Genomic DNA, 22,495 nt, shown 5'->3' with positions numbered 1-22,495 from the left:
CTGCAGCGTAGTGAAATAAATATTTTATAAATATTTTAAACCATTAGATAAATTATGTTCAAAAGTATACTATTATTGTCTTTGTTTGTCTACAGTATTCAAACTTAACACTACATGGGAGTTAACAAATCACATTGGTTAGTGTTGGGTATAGTTACAGCTTTTAACTCATTTGGGTATTGTTTGCAGCTTCTTGGGAGTGTCAATGTGCAAACACTTTCAGAAGTGTTAAAATAACTTGTTTGGGAGGGGACCCCATGAGACACTTTTAAAGTGTTAAAGTAAACTCGCATAGAGCTTTGTGTTTCCATATTTTGTTGTATATAAAACCTAAATTTATACCCTGAACACAATGCTGTTGAATGCTAGACCTGTGTTTACAAAAAACATTCCAGAGGTGATTCACATCTAAACATACACAGACCTGTCTGTTTGTAACTGGGTATCAACAGGAAACTACTTGTCAACACTTTCTGGTGATCATTTATATATAGATCACTATGGGAGGTTTGATATGTCTGTCCGTAGTTGTTTTATTGATGATTTAGGAAATAATTTAACACTAAATGACTTTGATTATGTGCCTGAATTGTTACAGTTGTGGTGGCATGGTGAAATAAGTCATGTTAACACAAAAAGTTTAGTCAGACTGCACACTGTGTTGACTGCATACAATTAACCAATAACACTTCATTTATGGAGCACATGTAAATACTACTTTAAATATGTGTTCACGTTTTGGATATTTAAGAAATAAAGTTGTACAGAATGATAATATGTGACCCTGTATAATCCAGGCTAAAGTCTATTAGTTATAATCTAATGATGAGATTAAAAGCATTAAAGTTTGATTTTAATCTTTGACCTGATCTTACTTAAAGATCAAGATTATATTTTCACACAATGTTCTATACATGCAGAAAACAGTATATCACAAAAACTGACTTCAGCTGGGTTTTTACAAGCAGCAGGGTCACATATCTGAGGCCCGATACCATAACAATGCCATCTCAGGTTACACAATCAACCAATGTGGGCTGTTAAGAGAAGAAGCGACCACATACAGAATGTTTCACAACAAAAAGACTCTTGCAAACTTAAACAGCGTCATATGTATGTTGGAGAAACACTAAAGTGTAATAAAAGAATTTTGGTTTTCCAAAATGTTTTAGATTATTTAAATACTAATGTGCAAATGCCCATGTTTTGAGAAAAGCAAGCATTATATTTGCTAGAAACATAAGTCTTGCTAATACATATGATTTATATAAGTCTACTGATAAACTACACTGACTGCCAGTCAAAAGTTAGACTTCAATTTACCTTATGATATAAGCCTTAAAAGCAAATTCTGAATATATGAATAACATTTCATTAAAAATATTATTTGTAATGCATGAGTTAACAGGATAGAGTGCATTATTTAATTTTTTTTAATTTTACTGACTGAATTCCTGTTTGTCAGGGCCCCATCTAGTGGATAAATTACGCCACTGTCGCTCTCCCTCTCTCTCTTACGCACACACACGCACACACACACACAGGGGGGCTGCTAAGGATTTTGGGCCCCATGAAAAGAATCTTGACAGGGCCCCCAACACAGCTGAGACTTTTTTCATATTAATTTACATAAAATCCTGCGCTTTTATGGTATTTTGACTACCAATGGGGTGAGCAAATTTTTCTTGAATTTAGTGTTTAAGAAAAATGATCAAGATTTTTTAGCTTATTCCATTGGCAGTTTTTTTGCTTGTTTTATGCACAAAATCTAGCCTGGGTGCCAGCCCATCTTAGCCCCGCCCACAAGATTTTGTAAACGGGAAGATGGGTCTGGGGTTTCTCCGTTGAGGAGCTGCTATGCTAGGACTAGAGCTGGGCGAACCAATCAAATTGTCAGGGCGGGCTTTATACGATGATGGACAGATAATCAACAGTAACGTAATGAACCACGTCACCAAAGAGCGCGTGTGTTGAATGGCTGCCGCTGTAGAGTTCAGATGTGTGGATTCTGACATTGTGTCTGTACTAAAAGATATCGACAGAGCATTGATTTTAAAAGAGGAACAGAGAAACGCGAGCAGGGCATTTGTTGATGTCCTAATTGGCAAAAGTTGGTCGCAACTGAAATGGCTAACGTTATCACGGCGATGCAACTCAGCGTGCACGAGATGGATATAATTAGCGGTCGTTGCCAGCTTCTTTTCGGAAGCCCGGAATCGTGGTTGAGTGGAGGGACATGCTAGGCTCCAATATTTTCAAGCAAACGTAATGGCTATCGCCGTGGATGAAGTTCACCTAACGTACAAATGGTAAGAGATAGTCTTACTCTATGACTTAGTAAATACTTCATGTTGTGATATAAACGAAATGTTGTAAACATAATAGGTGTTGATGTACATTCGCTAACTCGGTATAATCACAGTGTTAGTGTCATTGTAGCGAATAACTACCAGTTCGGTCAGGCTGCAAAGACGTAATTTCAACATACGTTACACACTCGGTTGCTCTGATTGGTCGTAGGTCTATCCAATTGAGTGCAGAGGCATTTTTCAGTTGAGACACGCCTCATAATTATAGCTCAATGGAGCGGTATCAGACTCAAATTCTGACTAGAATTGAGTATGGCAACGTCAGGCTACACAAAATCCCTTAAATGTAATATTTTTGGTCTAAAAACTAGACTTATTTTCTGGGTCGTTTTGCTTTTCATGAAAAAGCATCTTTATTTAAGAAATTTGAGATATTTTTACTGAAAACAAGACAAAAATACTAAGAATTTTTTCTTGAAAATCATTTTTTGCAGTGTGGTAATATCTTTAACACTAGAACGAACAAGGCGTCATTTTGACCGTTTGAAATTTGCATAGTCAATAACTTTGTCTAAATAAATCACGTGCATAAACAAACGTGCTTACTCGAAAAATGCTACCGTAGAGACCTGGGCCCTCGTGGACAAAGCGTGCGCGTTAGCACAGAAAAGTGCCGTAGGCTACGATCATTGTCACGGACGGGAGGTCCACTAACAATTTAGGCCTACTTACAAACCCACCTTTTCTTGTGAAAAATTGGGTAACATAATGTCGACCCTTTGCCTCTTTCACTTTTTATTTTTTTCTCTTTACGTTTTTGACTTCCAGATTTTTGCGGCATTTTCACTTCCTTGTCAGTCAAGTTGATATTCTGCAAGTCAAGCTGTGTTGCCTGGATTATACAATTTGGGCGGACTGAACCATTTTATGACAATTGAGAGGGGGGAAAGGGGCCCACAGACGTTTGTGTTTCCTAAACAAAAAAAATTTTTGATACCAGGAAACAGCAAATAGAATAATTTAAATTTAGTAATTTTTACTATTAAATATTTTTTTAGCACCACGATTTTGGGGGCTTCTCTGGGCCCCCTCTTACTCGTGGGCCCCGAGAATCATCGTTGTTTACCCCCCCTTTACATCACCCCTGCACACACACACACGCGCGCACACACACACACACACGCGCGCGCGCGCCCCTTAACTAACCATGCATGTCCTATTTTCTGTGATGTAGCAACATTACTATGACCCTTCACAGTTCAGTGCAACACATCAGAGGGATTGCTGCTATTCCAAGCCTGCTTGGTTGCATGGCCCAAAAACCAGAAAAGAATCGCACAAAAATAAATTCTACAATTTAAGATTTTTAAATAAACATCTTTGATTTGATTTATAAGCTTGCTTCCTCTTGGGCACAAAAAATGTCACTACAAGAAAAAAATACAGGCATTATCTTTATGGGGACTTGTTTTTTATCTTTGATAAAATTTGTAAACCCATATAGGCTATTGCTAATGTTAAAACAAAGTTAAATAATTTGCTTGCATTAAAGAAGAATCATAACAAATTTTATCCACCTGCTTGTAAATTATTTGCTGTGAATTTGTTAAGCACAAATAAGCCAAAATGCTGCATGACTCCTTTAAAAATCTACCTTTATTGAATTTGCTGTATATGTGCTTAAATAGTGGCCTTACAGCTTTGACTGACAGTTTAAATTTACACCGTGGCTGTCTCCAATCATGAGCCTTTCAACTCATCCCAATTACATGGACGTAACTCTTATTATATGACACACATGATAATCATCCTGAAGGTCCCAGAGGTTAAGATCACGAGCTAATCGATCATTCAGTAATTGGATCTGTTTTGATATAAGTGTGGCATTTCGTCTTACTCAGAAGCTTAAAGCGTTTGGTGACACAGGTTGTAAATTGTAACATCTTGCCTATTTGCTGCAAATATCTTGAGAACAACGCGCACTGTTACGCACAGAAATGGTAAGTTGATCCACTATTATAATTACTAACAAGTCTATAACTAATATAATTAGTCGTCCTATGTTGTACTTGTAGTTTTTTTTTTTTTTGGGGGGGGGGGGTAATTCATACATAGAATGATGATAATCTTGCCTGAATCAAAACATCTAAAAGATTTTTACTAACCACGCAAAATAGTATGTATATTTTAAATATTATATCTCTAAAGTCAGCTTTAAACGGGCATTGTCGAGGTGTGAGGGAACACGTGCCATCAAGGAGATCATTGCTGTCCTTCCCGTTATTCACCTGCGCGCGTTGCGCGCGCCGAATTGTGGATCGCCACCTGCTGAAGGTGCGAATGACACTTCACCTGTACATTTATTGAACAGAATGTTAACACTTTACAATAAAGTTTCACTCACCAGGTAAACATCTCAGCCATTACCAATAATATGATAAACCAGTTGCTCATTGTTTCTTCATGTTTCATTGTATGTTACCTGATATAGATACGTTTAAATTTAAATATGTATTAATGCCGAAGAATGTATAATATTTAATTTTTTACATTTTTTTTTGCAGGTGAATGGTTTAACCTGGCATTTAAAATGTTTGCAGTGCTCAGTGTGTGAGGTTTCTTTGGGTCAGCATGACAGCTGCTTCATCAAAAATATGGATATTTTCTGTAAAACGGATTATATAAGGTAAAATCATGAAGTTATTTGTACATTAGCTCGTGATTTCTTGAAGCCAATGGTTTTTACTTCATACAGGTCCTACAGTATAAGCTTACATATTGATTCTTAATATTGTGCTGTTTTATATATTTTGTGATAGGAACATATCTGGTGTAATTTGAGTCTTCATAGGTTTAAACAATCTTTGCTTTTCCAGCATCCTCTGCATTTTTGACCCCTTTTAAACAGTGACTGCTGAGATTCATCTTTTCACATTAAAAACAATTGGGAGGCTCATGCATAACTATTACAAAAGGTGCAAACAATCCCTGATGCCTAAAAGATAAAATGAAACATTAGGAGCCATATTAAACAGGATTAAGTGTAAATCTTTGTTATTTGAAAGATTTATTCTTTAAACAAAGTAGAAACTTTTCAAGCCATATATTCCTTTTCAGTGCTTTTGGCATTAAATGTGCTCGATGTCAACATCCAGTCAGTGCGAATGACTGGATTCGGCGGGCGAGAAGCGACATCTATCATCTTGCCTGTTTTGCGTGCGTGTCTTGTAAAAGGCAGCTGTCTACAGGGGAAGAGTTTGGCTTGGTGGAGAACCAAGTTCTCTGTCGCCTTCACTACGAAGTAATGGTGGTGAATTTACAGCGTATGTCAGACCATGGTAATATTGTTTTTTTTTTCATAATGACTGCAATTATTCTTAGAAGTATAAATCTAGTTTTATTATACACCTTTGTAATAAAAGAGTTTGATGATTACATAGATAAAAGTTACAATCAGCTTTTCTTTATTATATTTATTATAAATACTAACATCTACACTACTAGCTAATTCTTCTTGTAATAAAACAAACAGAAAACTATGTTTTACATAAGACATCTGAAGTGAAAAACTATTGACTTCATAACAGGGGATGGAATACATTCAGATGGAGACCTATCGATGGACTGCATCCCCAAAACTTCAAAAAGACCTCGTACCTCATTCACTTCAGAGCAGCTTCAGGTACAAAATGATTTTAAACTCCATGCTCACTTGTCTTGAAATAGTACTAGAGCCATTCATGTCTTTAGTCTTACGTAGATAAGTTCAAACATTACCAGTAATAATAATAAAGCTTCATCATGCAACAGGCCATAGATATCTTTACAGTATACATGCATCTGAAAAGTTTGGTACATGTGTTTTATATATGCAGGTTATGCAGAATCAGTTTATCCGAGATAAAAATCCTGATGCACAGACCCTACAGAGGCTGGCAGATATGACTGGACTAAGCAGAAGAGTTATACAGGTACAAAACAATATGCTTAGGATGTGTTATACTCGGGCTTCTACAAATGCTTTACGGTCAATGGCTTGCTACTTGTTACTCAAGTCAATTTTAATGACTAATATTGAACTGTTACAGGTTTGGTTTCAAAACTGTAGAGCCAGACAGAAGAGGAACCCAGTTCATGACAGAATTCCTCAACAGACATCTGAAATGACCCTGATGTCAGAAAACCTTTTCTTCTTACCCTCACATCGACCTGAGACGTCAGTGGCGGTTCTAGACAAATTTCACTAGGGGGGCCAAGTAGGGGCCAGTGTTTTACCAGAGGGGCACATAAAAAAACGGCAAGAAATTATATTTAAAGTTTATAGGGGCGGTTACAGGAATTATTTTAAGACAGGACTAGGCCTTAGTTTAATTAGGAAATATAACTAGGTTTAACAAACATGCCTTACTAAATACATTACTTGTGTGCATTTTGAAGCAAAACAAAGGGCACTGGTGTATTTTAAAATATGGCATTGCAAGTTGTTTTCAGTTTGGACAGCTCTTACATTTATTTTAGACTAGGACTAGTCTAATCCCTTTCCGGGAAACTGCCCCATAAACTTTATCTTACTTTACAATCATATAAATCTTTATTTTATACAAGAGTGAGTGCAGGTGCAAAAGGGGAGCTGGGCTCTTTTCTAAAGCCCCCCAACCGAAAATCATGCGAGCCTACTCAATAAACTTTATGAAATGCAAACTTTTATAAAGACAAACGTTTGTTTTAGTTTACATATAAATACACATTGCTAGACAGTTAGGGACCACAATCTAATCAATATTTAAAATAATATTTATTTTAAATTGTAAACATTTTTACATGACACATTTAATTATATTCCTCCAATTTTATGCATGCATATGTAAGAGCATAATTACAGCGCTTTTTACAATGTGTAAACTTTAAAAATTTAGAGATATGTTGGTTTTGCCGGTTGTTGATGAGTAACAGCTGTGAATGATCACAACGATATTAAGCAGCCACGTCACAGGAGAACAAGTGAACAGTGTCCCAATGTCAAGTGAGCCAGAGTCCTTACCAGTGCCCAAACCTCCATACACATTCTCAACATCGGGAAATTGGGAACAAATTGAGACACTCGCTGAGGAGCACCCAGCACCCGCAGCCAGCTACAGTGGTTGGGTGCGCCGCTCTAATTTGCCCGTTTAGAACGTTATGCGCCGGATTAGTTCCGCTTTTGGCGCTCGCGTGTAAAATCAAAATAAATGTATACTTTTTTATTTGGTCAGCACGGGGTGGCCACAGGGGTGGCCAGGGACTTGTCTACAGAGGCACGGGCCACCCTTGGCCTCCGTGTAGAACCGCCACTGTGAGACGTACTGACACAAACGTCTCAACAGTGTCCTCTTATTTCAGCATCTTTACTATGTTCCCTTCCACTGAGATCTGTGTTTTTGTGTTAAAGGTCCACTGTGTAAATTTAAGCGGCATCTAGTGGTGAGATTGTAAATTGCAACTTACAGCTCAGCCGCAACACTACAAATATGTTGTCATCTGAGACAATGCAGGGAAACGCCCTCTATAGAAAAAAATCATAAAACCACTTGTGTAACTACTCATGTAAGAGTCTTATAATAGGAAAACGTGGAAGTGTTTGGTGGCTTCTAAATTCATCCCTGTTTGGATCCTAAGGAATGAATGGGGCTAGGCTAAATGCTAACACATTCACGAGGCGCTGTACAAAGATTAAGTGCATGCATTGAATAAAGATAGGGTTGTATTAATTTGTCTAAGTTGAGGTAAGAACAGAGTAAAATATAAAAAAAGGTGTTGTTTTCCTTTAACAAAAAAGTTTCACAGTGCATCTTTAAATTTTGAAGTATAAAGGGATACGCGTTTTATTATTTGTTTGTTTGCAATGTACATAGTTCCCATAGCACAACTGAACCACAGTAAAATTGTTTTGGCAGTAGTTTGTGGTAATTAAAGTGTATTAACAAGTGTGTAGACATTAGACAATGTGTTAACATAAGGCAAAAAGGATCATTGGAATCATTGGAATGACTTAACAACATGACTTCACAACAGACATTGTAAATAAAGATAACATAAGATGTACAGTAATAACATTTTAAACAATTGTTAGTAAACCCTTTATCTTAAAACGTCTTGTTTGTCTCTTTTAAGCAGGTAAAACAAATGATAAAGGTAAAAAACCTTTTTAGTTCTTATGCTTATGTAACATATATCTTCTTTCTCTCCAAAAACATTCTTGTTTTCTGTTGCAGTCAATAAATATCAATTCTCACAGTTCATACTGACTCAATATAATCCCGCCATTACTGTTCTCTATTCATGTACATTCATTGGTATGTAGTGATTGCAGCAGAGGTTGAAGGTCTCCAATTTTAACATTGTGTTTAATGGCAACCCCAGTTTATCAAACGTAAAATCAAATAATGACCATCCAGTGAGCAATTTAATGGTGACCATTGAATACTGCATGATGTATTGATCCACTGTTCTGCCCAGCATTCACATCACTATTTTTCTTTAAATACTGACATATATTAAAGTGCTCTATTGACTTGAACAGCATTATGTTTTACTACAACAATGCAGCTTTACAAGAAATTACAATGGCAAAAATTGAAACTTAAATGGCTTGTTTCATTTAAGTAAGTTTTTTATCTGTATAGTCCAAACGATTTATTTTAGCTTAAACTGTATTTAAGTTATCTGGAAATAAAAAAATAGTGCATAATGAACTTTTTTCTACATTTTCTGCTTTCATTTTGACTTAAAAATAGGTTGGCGTAGTCTGCGGATGGTGCTTTGGGAAAATTGCGTTGTGACTCTCATCAATAGCTTTTCTCTTTGTTCTGGCCCGAGTTGCATTTCATGAGTTTACTGTATATCCCCTTGGGTTCTTTCAATTTTCCCTTTCACAATCATCACTTCTGGCCGCACAAACTTTCATCTTTTAAAATGAAAGCTTTCCGCCGGTATAGGTCACTGTTGTTCAGTCAAAGAAAAGCTGTCACAATAGCGTCATATTTCTATTGACCTCACTGTCACAAAAGCAAATATCCTTGCACACCCCACAGTGTCTGAGACCAAAGTGTAATTCTCACGTATACTGTTAGTAAAAATTATCAAAATATGTACCCCAGCTGTGACTGCGGCAATACCAGTTCTAATAGATTGTAATTTGTACCATTAGGTACAGATATGTATATATTTGGTATTGTTATAAAGTGTACCTTTCAGATATTAATAACTTTTAGGTGCAAAGCAAAAAGTTTTGAAAGGGGGCAGCCCCAGTGACAGCTGCGGTACACATTTTGACACTTTTTTACATAACACTAATTATTTATATGTATATATATATATATATATATATATATATATATATATATATATATATATATATATAAAAGACAACACATTTATATTTACATTTATTTATAAACTGATTTTTTTTTCAACTAAGACTTATGAAACAAAAAGTTTAAAAAAAAGCTTTAAAAAGTTCCTAAATTAAACAGACTATTAGATCAATATAAATATGATTTTTTTGTATTTATATTTTAATATGCACTTTTTGCATGTAAAAAGTTTATATTAGTACTTTAAAAGGAATAATATTGGTACCAAATGTACACAAATCTGTTCCTAAATGTTACATATTAGGAACTTTTTAAAGGGTACTGCCCCAGTGACAGCTAGCACGCAGGAAGGTGTGCAATTTAATTTAAGTCCACATGATGGAGCTTGTTTGTAGTAAGTATGTGCTGTTGGGGCGTGTATTATTACTGTTGGGGGTATTTACTTTTCACATGCATAAAGCAGAGTATAAAAAAACTCTTTTAAAGTCTTCCTATAATTACTAAATTACATTTTATAACATTTATGCATTTGACTTACAAATGATTACCATAATCACTGTATTTACATAATAACATGGTACAAAAAATTTACTATTTCCATGAGGAACGCAGTATTATCATGATGTCCAAAAGCAATGGATTTACCATGGCACTTTTTGGACATGCACCATAAAAAATGAATCCTATCTGACAATTGTATAATCCGATCGACAATAATTGTACACTATACTGTAAAAAGTGAAAAGTTGGATCAACTTTAAAAATTACTTTAAAGGAAAACACCTCTATTTTTTAAATATTTTACTATGTTCTTACCTCAACTTATGAATTAATACATACCCATCTTTTTTCAATACGTACACTTTTTATCTTTGTAAAGCACTTTGTGAATGTGTTAGCATTTAGCCTAGCCCCATTCATTCCTATGGCTCCAAACAAAAGTTTTATTTTGTGCCACCATACTTACTCATGTAACTACTCGTGTAACAGTCTTTCAATAGAAAAAACATGGAAGTGTTTGGTGGCTTCTAAATTCATCCCTGTTTGGAGCCATAGGAATGAATGGGGCTAGGCTAAATGCTAACACATTTACGAGGCGCTGTAGATTAAAAGTGCACCCATTGAAAAAAGATAGATATGTATTAATTCGTAAAGTTGAGGTATACTCTAAAAACAAACGGTGCTATATGGGTGATTCTCACGAAACCATTGAAACACCACGGCACTAATGATTTTAGCTTTAAAATGTTTAATATTGTAACATTAAAAAGCATCAGAATTAACACAATATTGTGTTCTACCTTGCACAATGTGTGATTTCAACATAAGAATTTATAATTGGAAATTTTATCTCATTTTCTGCTGAAATTCTCATTACCGCAATGTGTCCGGCTGTGTTTGAAAATGTGTTATGTTGTAATTTAATCAAATTAACACAAAAATATTAAGAAAAAAAATAAATGGATGTTTTGCTAGACTACTTTAGATGACAGAAAAAATATTTACTGAATATTCATGTATAATAATAATGAAGAAAAATTAGGAAAATGATGTGTCCATGCCTGATGTTCTCATCCTCCGCAACACTTTTTGAGAACAGTTTAAGCACACATACAGAATTTTAATAAAGTTTGATTTTGAGTGACCAAGAACATGGACCAGTTACTTCAAGATGGCTACCAGGTAAGATCATTTTTTTACAGTTAATTGTCTTGTCAGAATGCTTACACGACACTTTGATTATCATTACTGCAACAGATGCTTATTAAATGTTAATTTAATTAATATGTCAGTGTTGATGTTTTCTGACTGTTGCGTTAATGAGATTTTTTAGGACTAATTTTTTTAATTATGTTACAAAATGTGTTAAATGATAAGTAAAAGTTTTTAAATTAATGTTCCCATTTACTCCAGACTTTGTTTTTCAATGTCTGGTGGGAAAAAAAGTAAATTTAAGCAATTTTTACATTTTCATGCTTGACATTTTTAAAACCAAGTTTTCGTGAGAATCACCCATATAGCACCAAAAGTGGTTCTTTGCTCGTAATCAAAGAAGAACCGTTTTTAGTGCCATATAGCACTGGTGAAGCACGAGTGAAGCACCTGTGTAGAACCATATAGTGCTATGTAGAACCATATGTGGTGCTATATGGCCCCTATATGGTTCTACACAGGTGCTATACAGGTGCTTCACCGGTGTTATATGGCACTTAAAACGGTTCTTCTATGATTACGAGCAAAGAACCACTTTTGGTGCTATATAGCACCGTTTGTTTTTAGAGTGAAGAATGTATTAAAATATTGAAAAACGGTGGTGTTTTACTTTAACTGATAAAAATTACATGCTTTCACCTTAAATTTTTCACTTAAATTGGTTTCATATGTTTAAGTAATTTTTAAAGTTGACCCAACTTTTCACCTTTTACAAAGTAATATTATAATAATTGTACAACAACAATAATAATAATAATAATAGTGTGAATTTAACCAGTTGTTTTGCTCAAATTCATCTCTAAACAATTTCTCAGGAGTTTTCCCTTTCTGGTCTCACTGTCTATCCTCATTGTTCGAGGTTCTCTCTGGCTGGTAAAGCAGAGGACCGTCTCCATGTGAAGCCCAGCTCTCACATTACATCTCATTGTACCCTCGCTGAATGGTGTCAGTGTACAGAAAGGACTTTTACCTTCTCTAGAGGAAATCAGGTAACACAAGATTCAGAGAAAAAATGGGGCAATGATCATAACACTATGTCCTGTCCCATGGTGGCTATGAAGTCACTTCAATTGTAAACTGTAATTATCAATTTTGTTAACTACGGGGCGGTTTCCCGGACAGGGTTTATCCTAGTCCCAGACTAAAATGCATGTTTGAGCTGCCTTCATTTAAAAACATTGTTTTGTCTCATGCAGTACTGTTTTTGTAAGGTATGGTTTTTAAAACCTATAAATGTCCTAATATGACTAAGACCTATGGATTAATTTAAACCCTGTCCCTGTATGTCTTACTGGCTTAAATTCCTCTGGTCAGCATTTCAAGAAGCAAAAGTATATCCTATTTAAAGTATCACTTTTCTACATTTTCGACTTCATTTCAGAGTTTATTCTTGTCAGAGAAAAAACAGCTAAGCCTGTGGATATAGCGCCTTGGGACAAGTGCATTGTGTTTTATTGGTTTCAGTCAAAGTAATATCTTTTCACCTGTGAAGCGATCTGATTGGCTAGTCACAGATTTCCATAGCCAACAGCTTGTCAGGTGAATCTTATCCGAACGACTACATATAAAAGCTACCAGCTCCTCCCAGGACAAAACAATACACAGGCTTTGCGATAAATCTGAGATATTTGTAAGTACTCATTTTAAATTCTATGATATTTCTGTTCTTCTTGATGTGCAAACAAGTTATATATTTGACTTTGAAATGAAAATGCTATTTTTTATCAACTAACCGCAACAACCAAATATGCAAATATATAGCAGAATATCACAAAAGGCGTTAACACTTTCCAATATGGTTGTATTTGTTAACAGTAGTAAATGCATTAGCTAACAATGAACAATATAGTTTTTCAGCATTTATTAATCTTTGTTAATCTTAGTTCATAAATTATTCATTGTACCTTAACTTACGTTAACCCAACTTTAAATTTAAAAAATGTATTAGTAAATGCTGAAATTGTTCACGTTAGCTTATGCATTGACTAATGTTTACGGGTACCACCTCATTGTGAAGTGTTAAACAAAAGGTTGTAAACCAACTGTCCAAAACTAAAGAAATAGTCATTCTGAGCTCATGTCAGTTTAACTAACAAACTGTTAATATTTCTTCCCCATCGGCACACACGAAGAAAGCTCCTTTGGTGGCACCATGACTTCTAGCTTCTCCACAAACAGTTACTCTCGAGGACGGCAGACGTCTTTCTCCAGCATGTCCATGCGTGACGTTGGGATGCGGGGACGCTCTAAAGTCCCAGGGTCGCTCTCCTCAGCCAACACTCTGTCCCTGTCCCGATCCACCTCTCTTGGAAACGGCCTAAACCTCCTAAGCAACCTCTCGCTGAATGGTTTGGGAATCGGTGCCAGTGAGAAAGAGACCATGCAAGGTCTAAACGATCGACTGGCCAGCTACCTGGAAAAGGTGCGGACGCTTGAGAAGTCCAACGCCGACCTGGAGCAGAAGATTAAACAGATGATGACGGATCGGTCACCCAAAGGTCACGACATTGATGGAATGATGGCCCAAGCTCATGCTATTGGACAAGAGGTGTGTGGTTGTTTCATGTTTGTGGTATAAGTAATGTTAAACTAGACACACCATTGACATCACAACTTGGTTATAGGTGAGGAAGAAGACCTTGGAGAATGCTCGTATAATGCTGGAGATAGATAACGCCAAGCTTGCGGCAGATGACTTCAGGGTCAAGTGAGTTTTGCTGTGTTCGTCTCTCATTCATGATGCAAGTTAGGATAATTTGTTCACTGTAAAAAGATTTGTTGGTTCAACTTAAAATGTTAAGGCAACCAGTTAACCTACTTTTGAAGGTGTTTGTGTCAAAAATGTTTGTGTCAACTAATATTTTTAAGTAGGGCTGTTAAAAGATTAATTGCATACAAAAAAGTTTGTTTTTGCATAATATATGTGTGTGTACTGTGTGTAATTATTTTGTATATATGAAGAGTTTGGTTCCAAAACGCAATAAACGCCATTTTTGAAAAAAATGAGTTACTGCCAAAATCAGTATTATATCAGGTCAGTAGTTAAAAGTAAATTCTTAATTTTACGCAAAATCCAATATCCGCCGTGTTATTCTGTCATCTTTTCTCCCTTTTTTCCCAAAATGCGACAAACGCCACTCCCACTTTTTTACAGAACGCAATAACTCCATTTCTGATATTACAGCCCACCGTTCACGCAATGTAAACAAACAATGGCGGACGCGCGTAGTCCACGGAGTCCTGGTTTTCCTCATCTACTTTGCACTACGTGATCAACAAACAAAACAAAATAATACTTTAATTGCATCGCTAAACCTGTGATGGTTTTCTGTGATGGGAAAGAAACGTAAGCCATCAGCATCTAACAATTTCCCTGAGAGGCACTCGGGAGACGGGTGCTTGTTCTCCCGACAGCATCAAGCTTCTCATGCTAACACATTGACCCCAGATGATCTTATGAAAAACTTTACATTATTTTAATCAAAGTCAACGAAAATCGAGCAGGACCAAAAACATTTTACAGCTGATCTCTGTGAAAGACGTTAAGCGAGGACGTCAAGTATCCGCAATGACAGTGATCTTAATATGACAAAGTAAGTGTTTTGATTAATAACATTAATGTTTATATTTTTAATTAGTGTGTACAACTAGTCAACTAAATGAATATAACATGGCAAAGATGAATGCACATTTATATAGGCTATTGATTCAATAGATTTATAGCATTTTGAATAAAAACTTGTCATGGATTTATTGCATTTTGTGGAAAAAATAATCCGTTTTTATAATAAATCTTTGAAAATCAACTTATGGATTTGAATTTTTTATGTTTTTATAACCTAAAGATGCTGTGTGAAAGTTTGTAACAGAAAATAGTTGTTTTCATCTTGTCACTTTCTTGGTATAGAAAACACGTTTTTACCAAAATTTGTCAAAATGGATTTATTGCGTTTTGGAACCAAACTCTTCATATATACACACACATGCATGTATGTATTTAAGAAACATTTACACTTAAATAAATAAATAAATACATAAAAATAAATAAATAAATAAATAAATAATATAAATAAATACATTAATTAATTAATTTAAAAATATATACATAAATAACATGTTTTTTTTACATTTCTTAAATGTATGTGTGTGTTTACATAATCATTACACACAATGCATATGCAAATATATTATGCAAAACACAAACTTTTATTTTGTGTGCGATTAATCCTCTGACAGCCCTATTTTTAAGTTAAAGATTAATCGCATACAAAAAAGTAGTCTTTGCATAATATATGTGTGTGTGCACTGTGTGCAACTATTTTATATATATAAATACACACACATGCATGTATGTATTTAAGAAACATTTACACTTAAATAAATAAATAAACAAATAAATACATAAAAATAAATAAATAAATAAATAATATAAATAAATAAATAAATAAATTAATTAATTAAAAAATATATACATAAATAACATGTTTTTTTACATTTCTTAAATGTATGTGTGTGTTTACATAATTATTACACACAATGCATATGCAAATATATTATGCAAACACAAACTTTTATTTTGTGTGCGATTAATCTTTTGACAGCCCTATTTTAAGTTAAAGATTAATCGCATACAAAAAAGTTTTTTTGCATAATATACGTGTGTGCACTGTGTGTAATTATTTTGTATATATAAATATACACACATGCATGTATGTATCTAAGAAACATTTACACTTAAAGCAATAAATAAACAAACAAATATATATTAATAAAAAAATATATACACAAATAACATGTTTTTTTAAATTTCTTAAATGTATGTGTGTTTTTATATATACATAATAATTACACACAATACATATGCAAATATATAATGCAAACACAAACTTGTATTTTGTATGCGATTAATCGCGTTTCATCTTTTGACAGCCCTATTTTTAAGTTTAATTGACTCTAATTGACAAATTTTAAGGCAATCAGGTAACTTACTTTTTTAAGTTGAACCAACATTTTTGTACATATTTCAGATATAATATTGTGTTTATGAACAGATGGGAGGCTGAGGCAACTCTTTGTCAGTCGGTTGAGAGAGACTGCCACGCTCTCAGACGAGCTAAATCTGATCATGATCAGATCATCGCAACCCTCAGAGGAGACCTTGACAGTCTGAAAGAGGAGCTCTATTTCCTGAAGAAAAACCATGATGAGGTAATAAGAGGTTTTTTTAGTTTATATTAACATAATACATTACATAAGTGTCCAAATGTATTTCGTGGTCACTGATTCCATCCCCTCTTCATGCAGGAGATGAGCACCCTGAAGACCCGTTTAGCCAACGAGCACGTGAGCGTGGAGGTGGACGCGGCCCAGGGCCCGGACCTGGGAGTCATCATGGCAGAGCTGAGGGCACAGTACGAGGGCATCGCACGGAAGAACAAAGAGGATGCGGAGATGTGGTACCTAAAGAAGGTCGGTATACAATCCAACATCCAGTCCTCAGCCAACACACCAGACTGGTCTATTTTGAGATGTTTTTACAGCAAACACAGGTGTGTTTGAATAAACACGACTGTGTGTACATGTGACAGCTGGAGAGCGTGCAGACGGAGGTGAAGGAGAGCAATGAAGCCCTGCGCTCCGCTCAGAGTGAACTCAATGAAAGACGACGCTTCATGCAGGCACTGGAGGTGGAGATGGACAGCCTGAGAAAACAGGTGACTAAAAGAAAATCCTGCAAAATCTTAAACATTTTTAAGTCAATGCTTTCACTTTTAATGATTTTTATAAACCTTTAGGCTTTTGTTGCAGCTGTCAATCAATGTAAAATGTAGATTAAATGCATGACGTGAACAAATCCCAAAATGGGTATTTTGAACAACAGGAACGTGTTACTGTAGCTCAATGGTAGGGCATTGCATTGTGGGCTCAATACAAGGATCATACGTACTGATAAAATGTAAACCTAGTAATGCACAGTAAGAGTCTGCCAAATGCGTAAATATAAATGTAAATGTTGTGGGTTCAATTCTCGGGGAACACTCATATACTGATAACATATAGCTTGAATGCACTGTAAGTCATCTGCCAAGTGGATAAATGTACATATAAAGACAATATTATGGCAGATGAGTGACAGATGGGTGACAACAAATGGTCAAAGATGTCAAGGCCATCACATCAGGAAACAAGAGTTCCCACCATCTGCTGCTCTTCCTCAGACAAACAGACACTAAATGTCAACATGTAAAAAATTATCTAGATTCACATGTGAGACCACAAGTGATGACAATCGAAAAAAATAAACATGACCTGAACAGGTGATAAAGGCTTTTCCGGATGCTGGTCAAATAGTTGTTGACACACAGCGATCAAACTTTTTGGGTCACTTACATTGTAAAAATATTTTTTGGCACTTATGACTTGTAATAAAAATTATAAAGTTGATTATACTTAAAAAAAAAATTGCACTTAATTTTTTATAGTGTACAGAATTTATTCATTTTAATTTATGTTAATTTCAGCATTTACTAATATTTTTTTAAATAAAAAGTTGTACACTGTATATATATATATATATTTTAATTTTTCAACTTAATTTTTCTCACTTTAAAGGAACACGCCAAATTTTTGGAACTTTAGCTTGTTCACCATATCCCCCATGGTTAGATAAGTTCATGCATACCCTTTTCATCTCCGTGGGTCCCAAAACTCTGTCTGATGCACCCACTGCTAGCCTAGCTTAGCACAAAGACTGGAAGGAAAAGGCTCTTCAGGCCTTGCAGGTGTTTTTTAAGACTGAGAAGTTGTGCATTAAGAAATCGCACATTTCCATTGCAAAAATTTTATGCTCTGGCCTGCCATCTCCGTTTCTGATTCAAACTGTTTCTGTTAAGGTGTGCACCCATAAGAGTGCGTAATTCTACATGACTACGTTCAATTTAATTCAGTAAATTTTTTATCAAATTAATTAAACTGAAAAGTAACTCACATTACTTTTTAAAAAAAGTAACTCAAATATGAATGTGTACATTTATAAAGTAATGCGTTACTTTACTCGTTACTTTAGAAAAGTAATATTATTACCTAATACACGTTACTTGTAACGCGTTACCCCCAACACTGGCGAGTCCACGAGGGCGCACCGGAGTCGTATTTTGAGCGTCATGCCGGAAATAAGAAAAGAAGTGGTGTGAACTCCTCACATCCGTTGTCTGATTGCCCTTTCACAAGGACTTCTGGGTTGGTAAAGTGTGTGGAGCCTGCAGCAGTGTGGGCTTCACCGAATACCGCATCTAGGGTGCAAAGGGGGCGCTGATGAGAACACTTCGGAGCGTAAAAATGACAAATGGGGCGCCCTACGGACTCGTAGGCTCAGCGAAAACGCGCTATTATAGGCCACAAGACCAAAAGTCCACATGAAGTGTGCCATTTGGGACAGGAGTCAGGACCACAGTTAGGTGGTATTTATGAAGACCTTGATTACCTTGCTCATGACTCGAGCTAAACTCTGCAGTAAAAAGTGGATCTCGAAGGCCAGAGTTGAGAACCTCTGCGCTACAATCACAATTATGTTTGGGGTCATCCTTGGTGGCTCCAGTGCATCATCGAGCCACTGCTTTAGCCTTGTCCAAATAATCCTGAACACAGAAAACTGTTTAATGGTGTAACTTCAATATTAAGTAGGGATGCACCGATAGGATTTGTTTGGGCCAATACCGATGCCAATTTAAACAGACAACTTCTGGCCGATACCGATGCCGATACAAGTGATATTAAACACTTGTATACAATACTATACAGTTGGTCTATTAGCTAGTTTATTTCTGCATCAAATTATTTTTACTGAACATGGAATGGATCTAATTAACATTCAATTGACTGACATAATAAGAGAGGCACAAATTAAGCTAAAACAAATGCATGACAACCTTAAAGGTGGTTTTTGCTATTCAGCATTTATTTGATAAACAACATTAACTAATTTTTTTACATATAATGGATTTCTTTATGCAGTTAATTAATAAACAATCGGTATCGGCCTTTCTCGTGCTATTGCCGATATGCCGATGGTTTCAAATTAATCAAAACTCGGCCGATAAATATTGCCGGCCGATACATCGTTGCATCACTAATATTAAGTACTACATAGTTCACAGTCTTTGTTTATTTTATGTTTTTTTCTCTCCATTTTAAAGTGCATTACAAAAAATACCCCACAGCAAATATGCAATGGTAGACAGTCTTTGTAACATATTTCAGCAATACATTTCTAACGTTTATAATGCGTTTAGAAACAATTATCTAAAATGACTTTTATATAAGTTTATTTCTGCAGGTTCTCATATCTAATGCGCTCGACCAATCAAATTTCACTATACCTCAAAACTGACTGAAAATTTTGCCTTACCTCAGGTCAGTGTTCTTGAGGGGAACCTTGGAGAGACAAATCAGAAGTATGCCACCGATATCGAGCGACTCCAGGGAACGCTCGCACAGCTGGAGGAAGAACTCTCGCAACTGCGTCTGGATATGCAACGAAACAAAACCGATTATGAGCAACTCCTCAGAATCAAACAGAATCTGGAGCTGGAAATCGCCACCTATAGACGGCTGCTGGACGGAGAGGAAGTGTAAGATGACTTTTAACTTTGTCTTGTGAGCATACAGGAAGAAGGTCTGTATGAAATCATGTTTCACATTTTTTTTCCATTTTTGTTTTTCAGAATGAAAGAGAGGCCTCCTAAAAGTAAGTCAGTTGAATAGACAGTAGGCTACTAATGCTATCAATAATAATGCCAAGAGGGGAGACTGGCGCTATAGTTCACATTGTAAAGTTGTAACAAAGTCTACATGTTGTTTTTTTTAGCAGTGACATTGAATGTTAGTTGAAGCACCTGCTTTTAAAACTTTAAAATGTGTGTCAACTTACCCCAATATTCTCTAACAAAATTATATGATAACTGTGCATGAATCAAGCTTTAAAAGATTAGACGATTTTACTGTACATTACAATGGAAATGTATTTTCTATTCTACAGAAGATCCTGAAGTGAGAACCAGGAAGATTGTCAAGGTGGTCACCCAGACCATGGTAAATGGAAAGGTCGTGGATGAAGTGGAACAGATAGAGGAACGAAAAAAGTGAGTTTGGCTCACAAGTGACACTGAACGTCCATATTCTTCACAAGACCAGTGAGCTGTTCATTTTGCCAAGAAGTGAATAAACATTGATTCAAATTATTAAAAGTAGTAATGTGTCATTTTTTATTGAATTTTTCATGGTTTTTCTTAGAAAGGGAATATTGAAGGCAGTTGTTGAACAAAGCATTGATGTATTCTTTAAATATCTAATAGAGATTTTCTCTAAAATTATAATTTTGATTTTGTGGTAGTTTTACATTTAAGAAAACTTTTAAACTAAGAATAAAGTTCTAAGATGTCAGATATGCATTTTGCTTACTTAAAGCCACAATATGTAGGATTTTCACCAATAGAGGTCGCTATTACACAATAATACAATTACAAAGGCAAAGCTTAACGAGGTTATAAAGGAGAGTGGAACGATGGGAGATGTTGTTTTCCCCATCCAAAGACGTATGGAATTTGCTAATCATGTTCATGGATGATGTAAAGAATGAATCTTTTGTTACCTGTAAGTTTGATCACATTATTTTATGACATAGTAATGAATTAGTTGCCAGGCAAAACAGCTGCGTGTTTGCCGCCAATTCAACATTTGTCCAACCGTGTTTCTACAACCGGAAACCAAGGAAAGCAAGGATATTAAGTCTAGATAGGCAACAATTTAAGGAGACAATGGATAAGCCATTATTTAAAACAGGAGTTTCTCTGGATTTATAAATCCTTGGGAACTTTTTGAATAATGCAAGTACACAAGTGCATTAAATACAGCGGGGAAAATAAGTATTTGACACATCAGCATTTTTATCAGTATGGGAATTTCTAAGTGGGCTATTGACACATAATTTCCACCAGATGTAGCCATCAAGCCAAATATTGAATTCATACAAAGAAATCAGAACATTTAAGTATACAAGTTGAGTCATAATAAATAAAGTGAAATGACACAGGGAAAAAGTATTGAACACATGAAGAGAACAAGGTGCAAAATGGCATAGACAGCTAGATCACCAGAAATTTTTCAGTATTGAGAGAGGAACCCTGCCCCCTATCAGTACTAATTGATATCAGCTGCTTTAGTCATAATTCTCATTACCCAGGAGGCACACAGGAAATACTTCATGATGGATAAAAGCAAAGAACACTCTCAAGATCTTCGTAATCTCATCGTTGAAAAGCATTTTGATGGGATTGGTTATATGCGCATTTCCAGAATGCTGAATGTTCCAGTGAGCAGTGGGGGCCATTATCCGGAAATGGAAAGAGCATCACTTCACCATAAACCGGCCACGATCAGGTGCTCCACGTAAGATCCTTGTCCGAGGAGTCCAAAGAATAATCAGGAGAGCTCTCCAAGAGCCAAGAACCACTTGGGCAGAACTTCAGGAAGACCTTGCATCAGCAGGTACTGTTGTTCCAAAGAAAACTATAAGTAATGCACTGAACCGCCATGACATCCATGCACGCTCACCTTGCAAGACTCCGTTGCTGAACAAAAAGCATGTTGAGACTCGATAAAAATTTGTGAAAGAGCATTTAGAGAAGCCTGTGGAATATTGGGAGACTATAGTATGGTCAGATGAAAGCAAAATTGAACTACACACACCATGTTTGGAGAAGAAATGGCACTGCCCACCACCCAAAGAACACAATACCAACAGTTAAGTTTGGAGGTGGAAGCATCATGGTTTGGGGCTGCTTTTCAGCAAGGGGTATTCGCAGACTTCATATTATTGAAGGCAGGATGAATGGAGAAATGTACCGGAACATTCTGGATAAAAATCTGCTGTCATCTACCAGAAAGCTGAAAATGAAAAGAGGGTGGACATTTCAGCAAGACAATGATCCCAAACACAAGGCCAAGGAAACAATGAAGTGGCCCAGTCAATCACCTGACCTAAAAGTTCATAAAAGAGGCCCAAGGAACCTTCAAGATTTAAAGACCATTTGTGTGGAAGAATGGGCCAGAATCACTCCTGAG

General features: G+C 35.7%; 2 protein-coding genes across 3 annotated transcripts; both read left to right on the top strand.

Annotated features, from left to right (window-relative positions):
- Nucleotides 1–5,483: 5,483 nt before the first annotated feature.
- lhx6b (LIM homeobox 6b) lies at nucleotides 5,484–6,556 on the top strand. The gene is made up of 4 exons (XM_055199894.2): nucleotides 5,484–5,647; nucleotides 5,897–5,991; nucleotides 6,185–6,280; nucleotides 6,398–6,556. Exons 1-4 carry the CDS (start codon nucleotides 5,614–5,616, stop codon nucleotides 6,554–6,556), a joined length of 384 nt encoding a protein of 127 aa, XP_055055869.2. The 5' UTR covers nucleotides 5,484–5,613.
- A 6,239-nt stretch (nucleotides 6,557–12,795) lies between these two features.
- krt1-c5 (keratin, type 1, gene c5) lies at nucleotides 12,796–21,599 on the top strand. Of its 2 annotated transcripts, XM_055200683.2 has the most exons (9): nucleotides 12,796–13,004; nucleotides 13,507–13,922; nucleotides 13,999–14,081; nucleotides 16,426–16,582; nucleotides 16,679–16,843; nucleotides 16,963–17,088; nucleotides 19,787–20,004; nucleotides 20,098–20,120; nucleotides 20,412–21,599. In XM_055200683.2, the coding sequence occupies exons 2-9, from the start codon at nucleotides 13,527–13,529 to the stop codon at nucleotides 20,516–20,518; spliced, it is 1,275 nt and encodes a 424-aa protein (XP_055056658.1). In that variant the 5' UTR covers nucleotides 12,796–13,004; nucleotides 13,507–13,526; the 3' UTR covers nucleotides 20,519–21,599. The 2 variants fall into 2 exon arrangements, with proteins under 2 accessions (XP_055056658.1, XP_073716805.1); XM_073860704.1 differs by lacking the exon at nucleotides 12,796–13,004 and having other exon boundaries at nucleotides 13,357–13,922.
- Nucleotides 21,600–22,495: the final 896 nt, after the last annotated feature.

This window comes from Misgurnus anguillicaudatus, chromosome 22 (genome assembly GCF_027580225.2).
Source record: "Misgurnus anguillicaudatus chromosome 22, ASM2758022v2, whole genome shotgun sequence".
Lineage (NCBI taxonomy): Eukaryota > Metazoa > Chordata > Actinopteri > Cypriniformes > Cobitidae > Misgurnus > Misgurnus anguillicaudatus.
The sequence above is the reverse complement of the archived record's forward strand: the minus strand, read 5'-3'. Positions and strand labels throughout refer to the sequence as shown.

What these genes read in the sequence shown, in the direction of transcription:
- krt1-c5 (XM_055200683.2), top strand. Translation starts at nt 13,527, where the DNA reads ATGACTTCTAGCTTCTCCACAAACAGTTACTCTCGAGGACGGCAGACG. An exon ending in TGGACAGCCTGAGAAAACAG is followed by an intron (nt 17,089 to 19,786) that starts GTGACTAAAAGA and finishes GCCTTACCTCAG; the next exon opens with GTCAGTGTTCTTGAGGGGAA. An exon ending in GAAAGAGAGGCCTCCTAAAA is followed by an intron (nt 20,121 to 20,411) that starts GTAAGTCAGTTG and finishes TCTATTCTACAG; the next exon opens with AAGATCCTGAAGTGAGAACC.
- lhx6b (XM_055199894.2), top strand. Translation starts at nt 5,614, where the DNA reads ATGGTGGTGAATTTACAGCGTATGTCAGACCATG. An exon ending in ACAGCGTATGTCAGACCATG is followed by an intron (nt 5,648 to 5,896) that starts GTAATATTGTTT and finishes ACTTCATAACAG; the next exon opens with GGGATGGAATACATTCAGAT. An exon ending in TAAGCAGAAGAGTTATACAG is followed by an intron (nt 6,281 to 6,397) that starts GTACAAAACAAT and finishes GAACTGTTACAG; the next exon opens with GTTTGGTTTCAAAACTGTAG.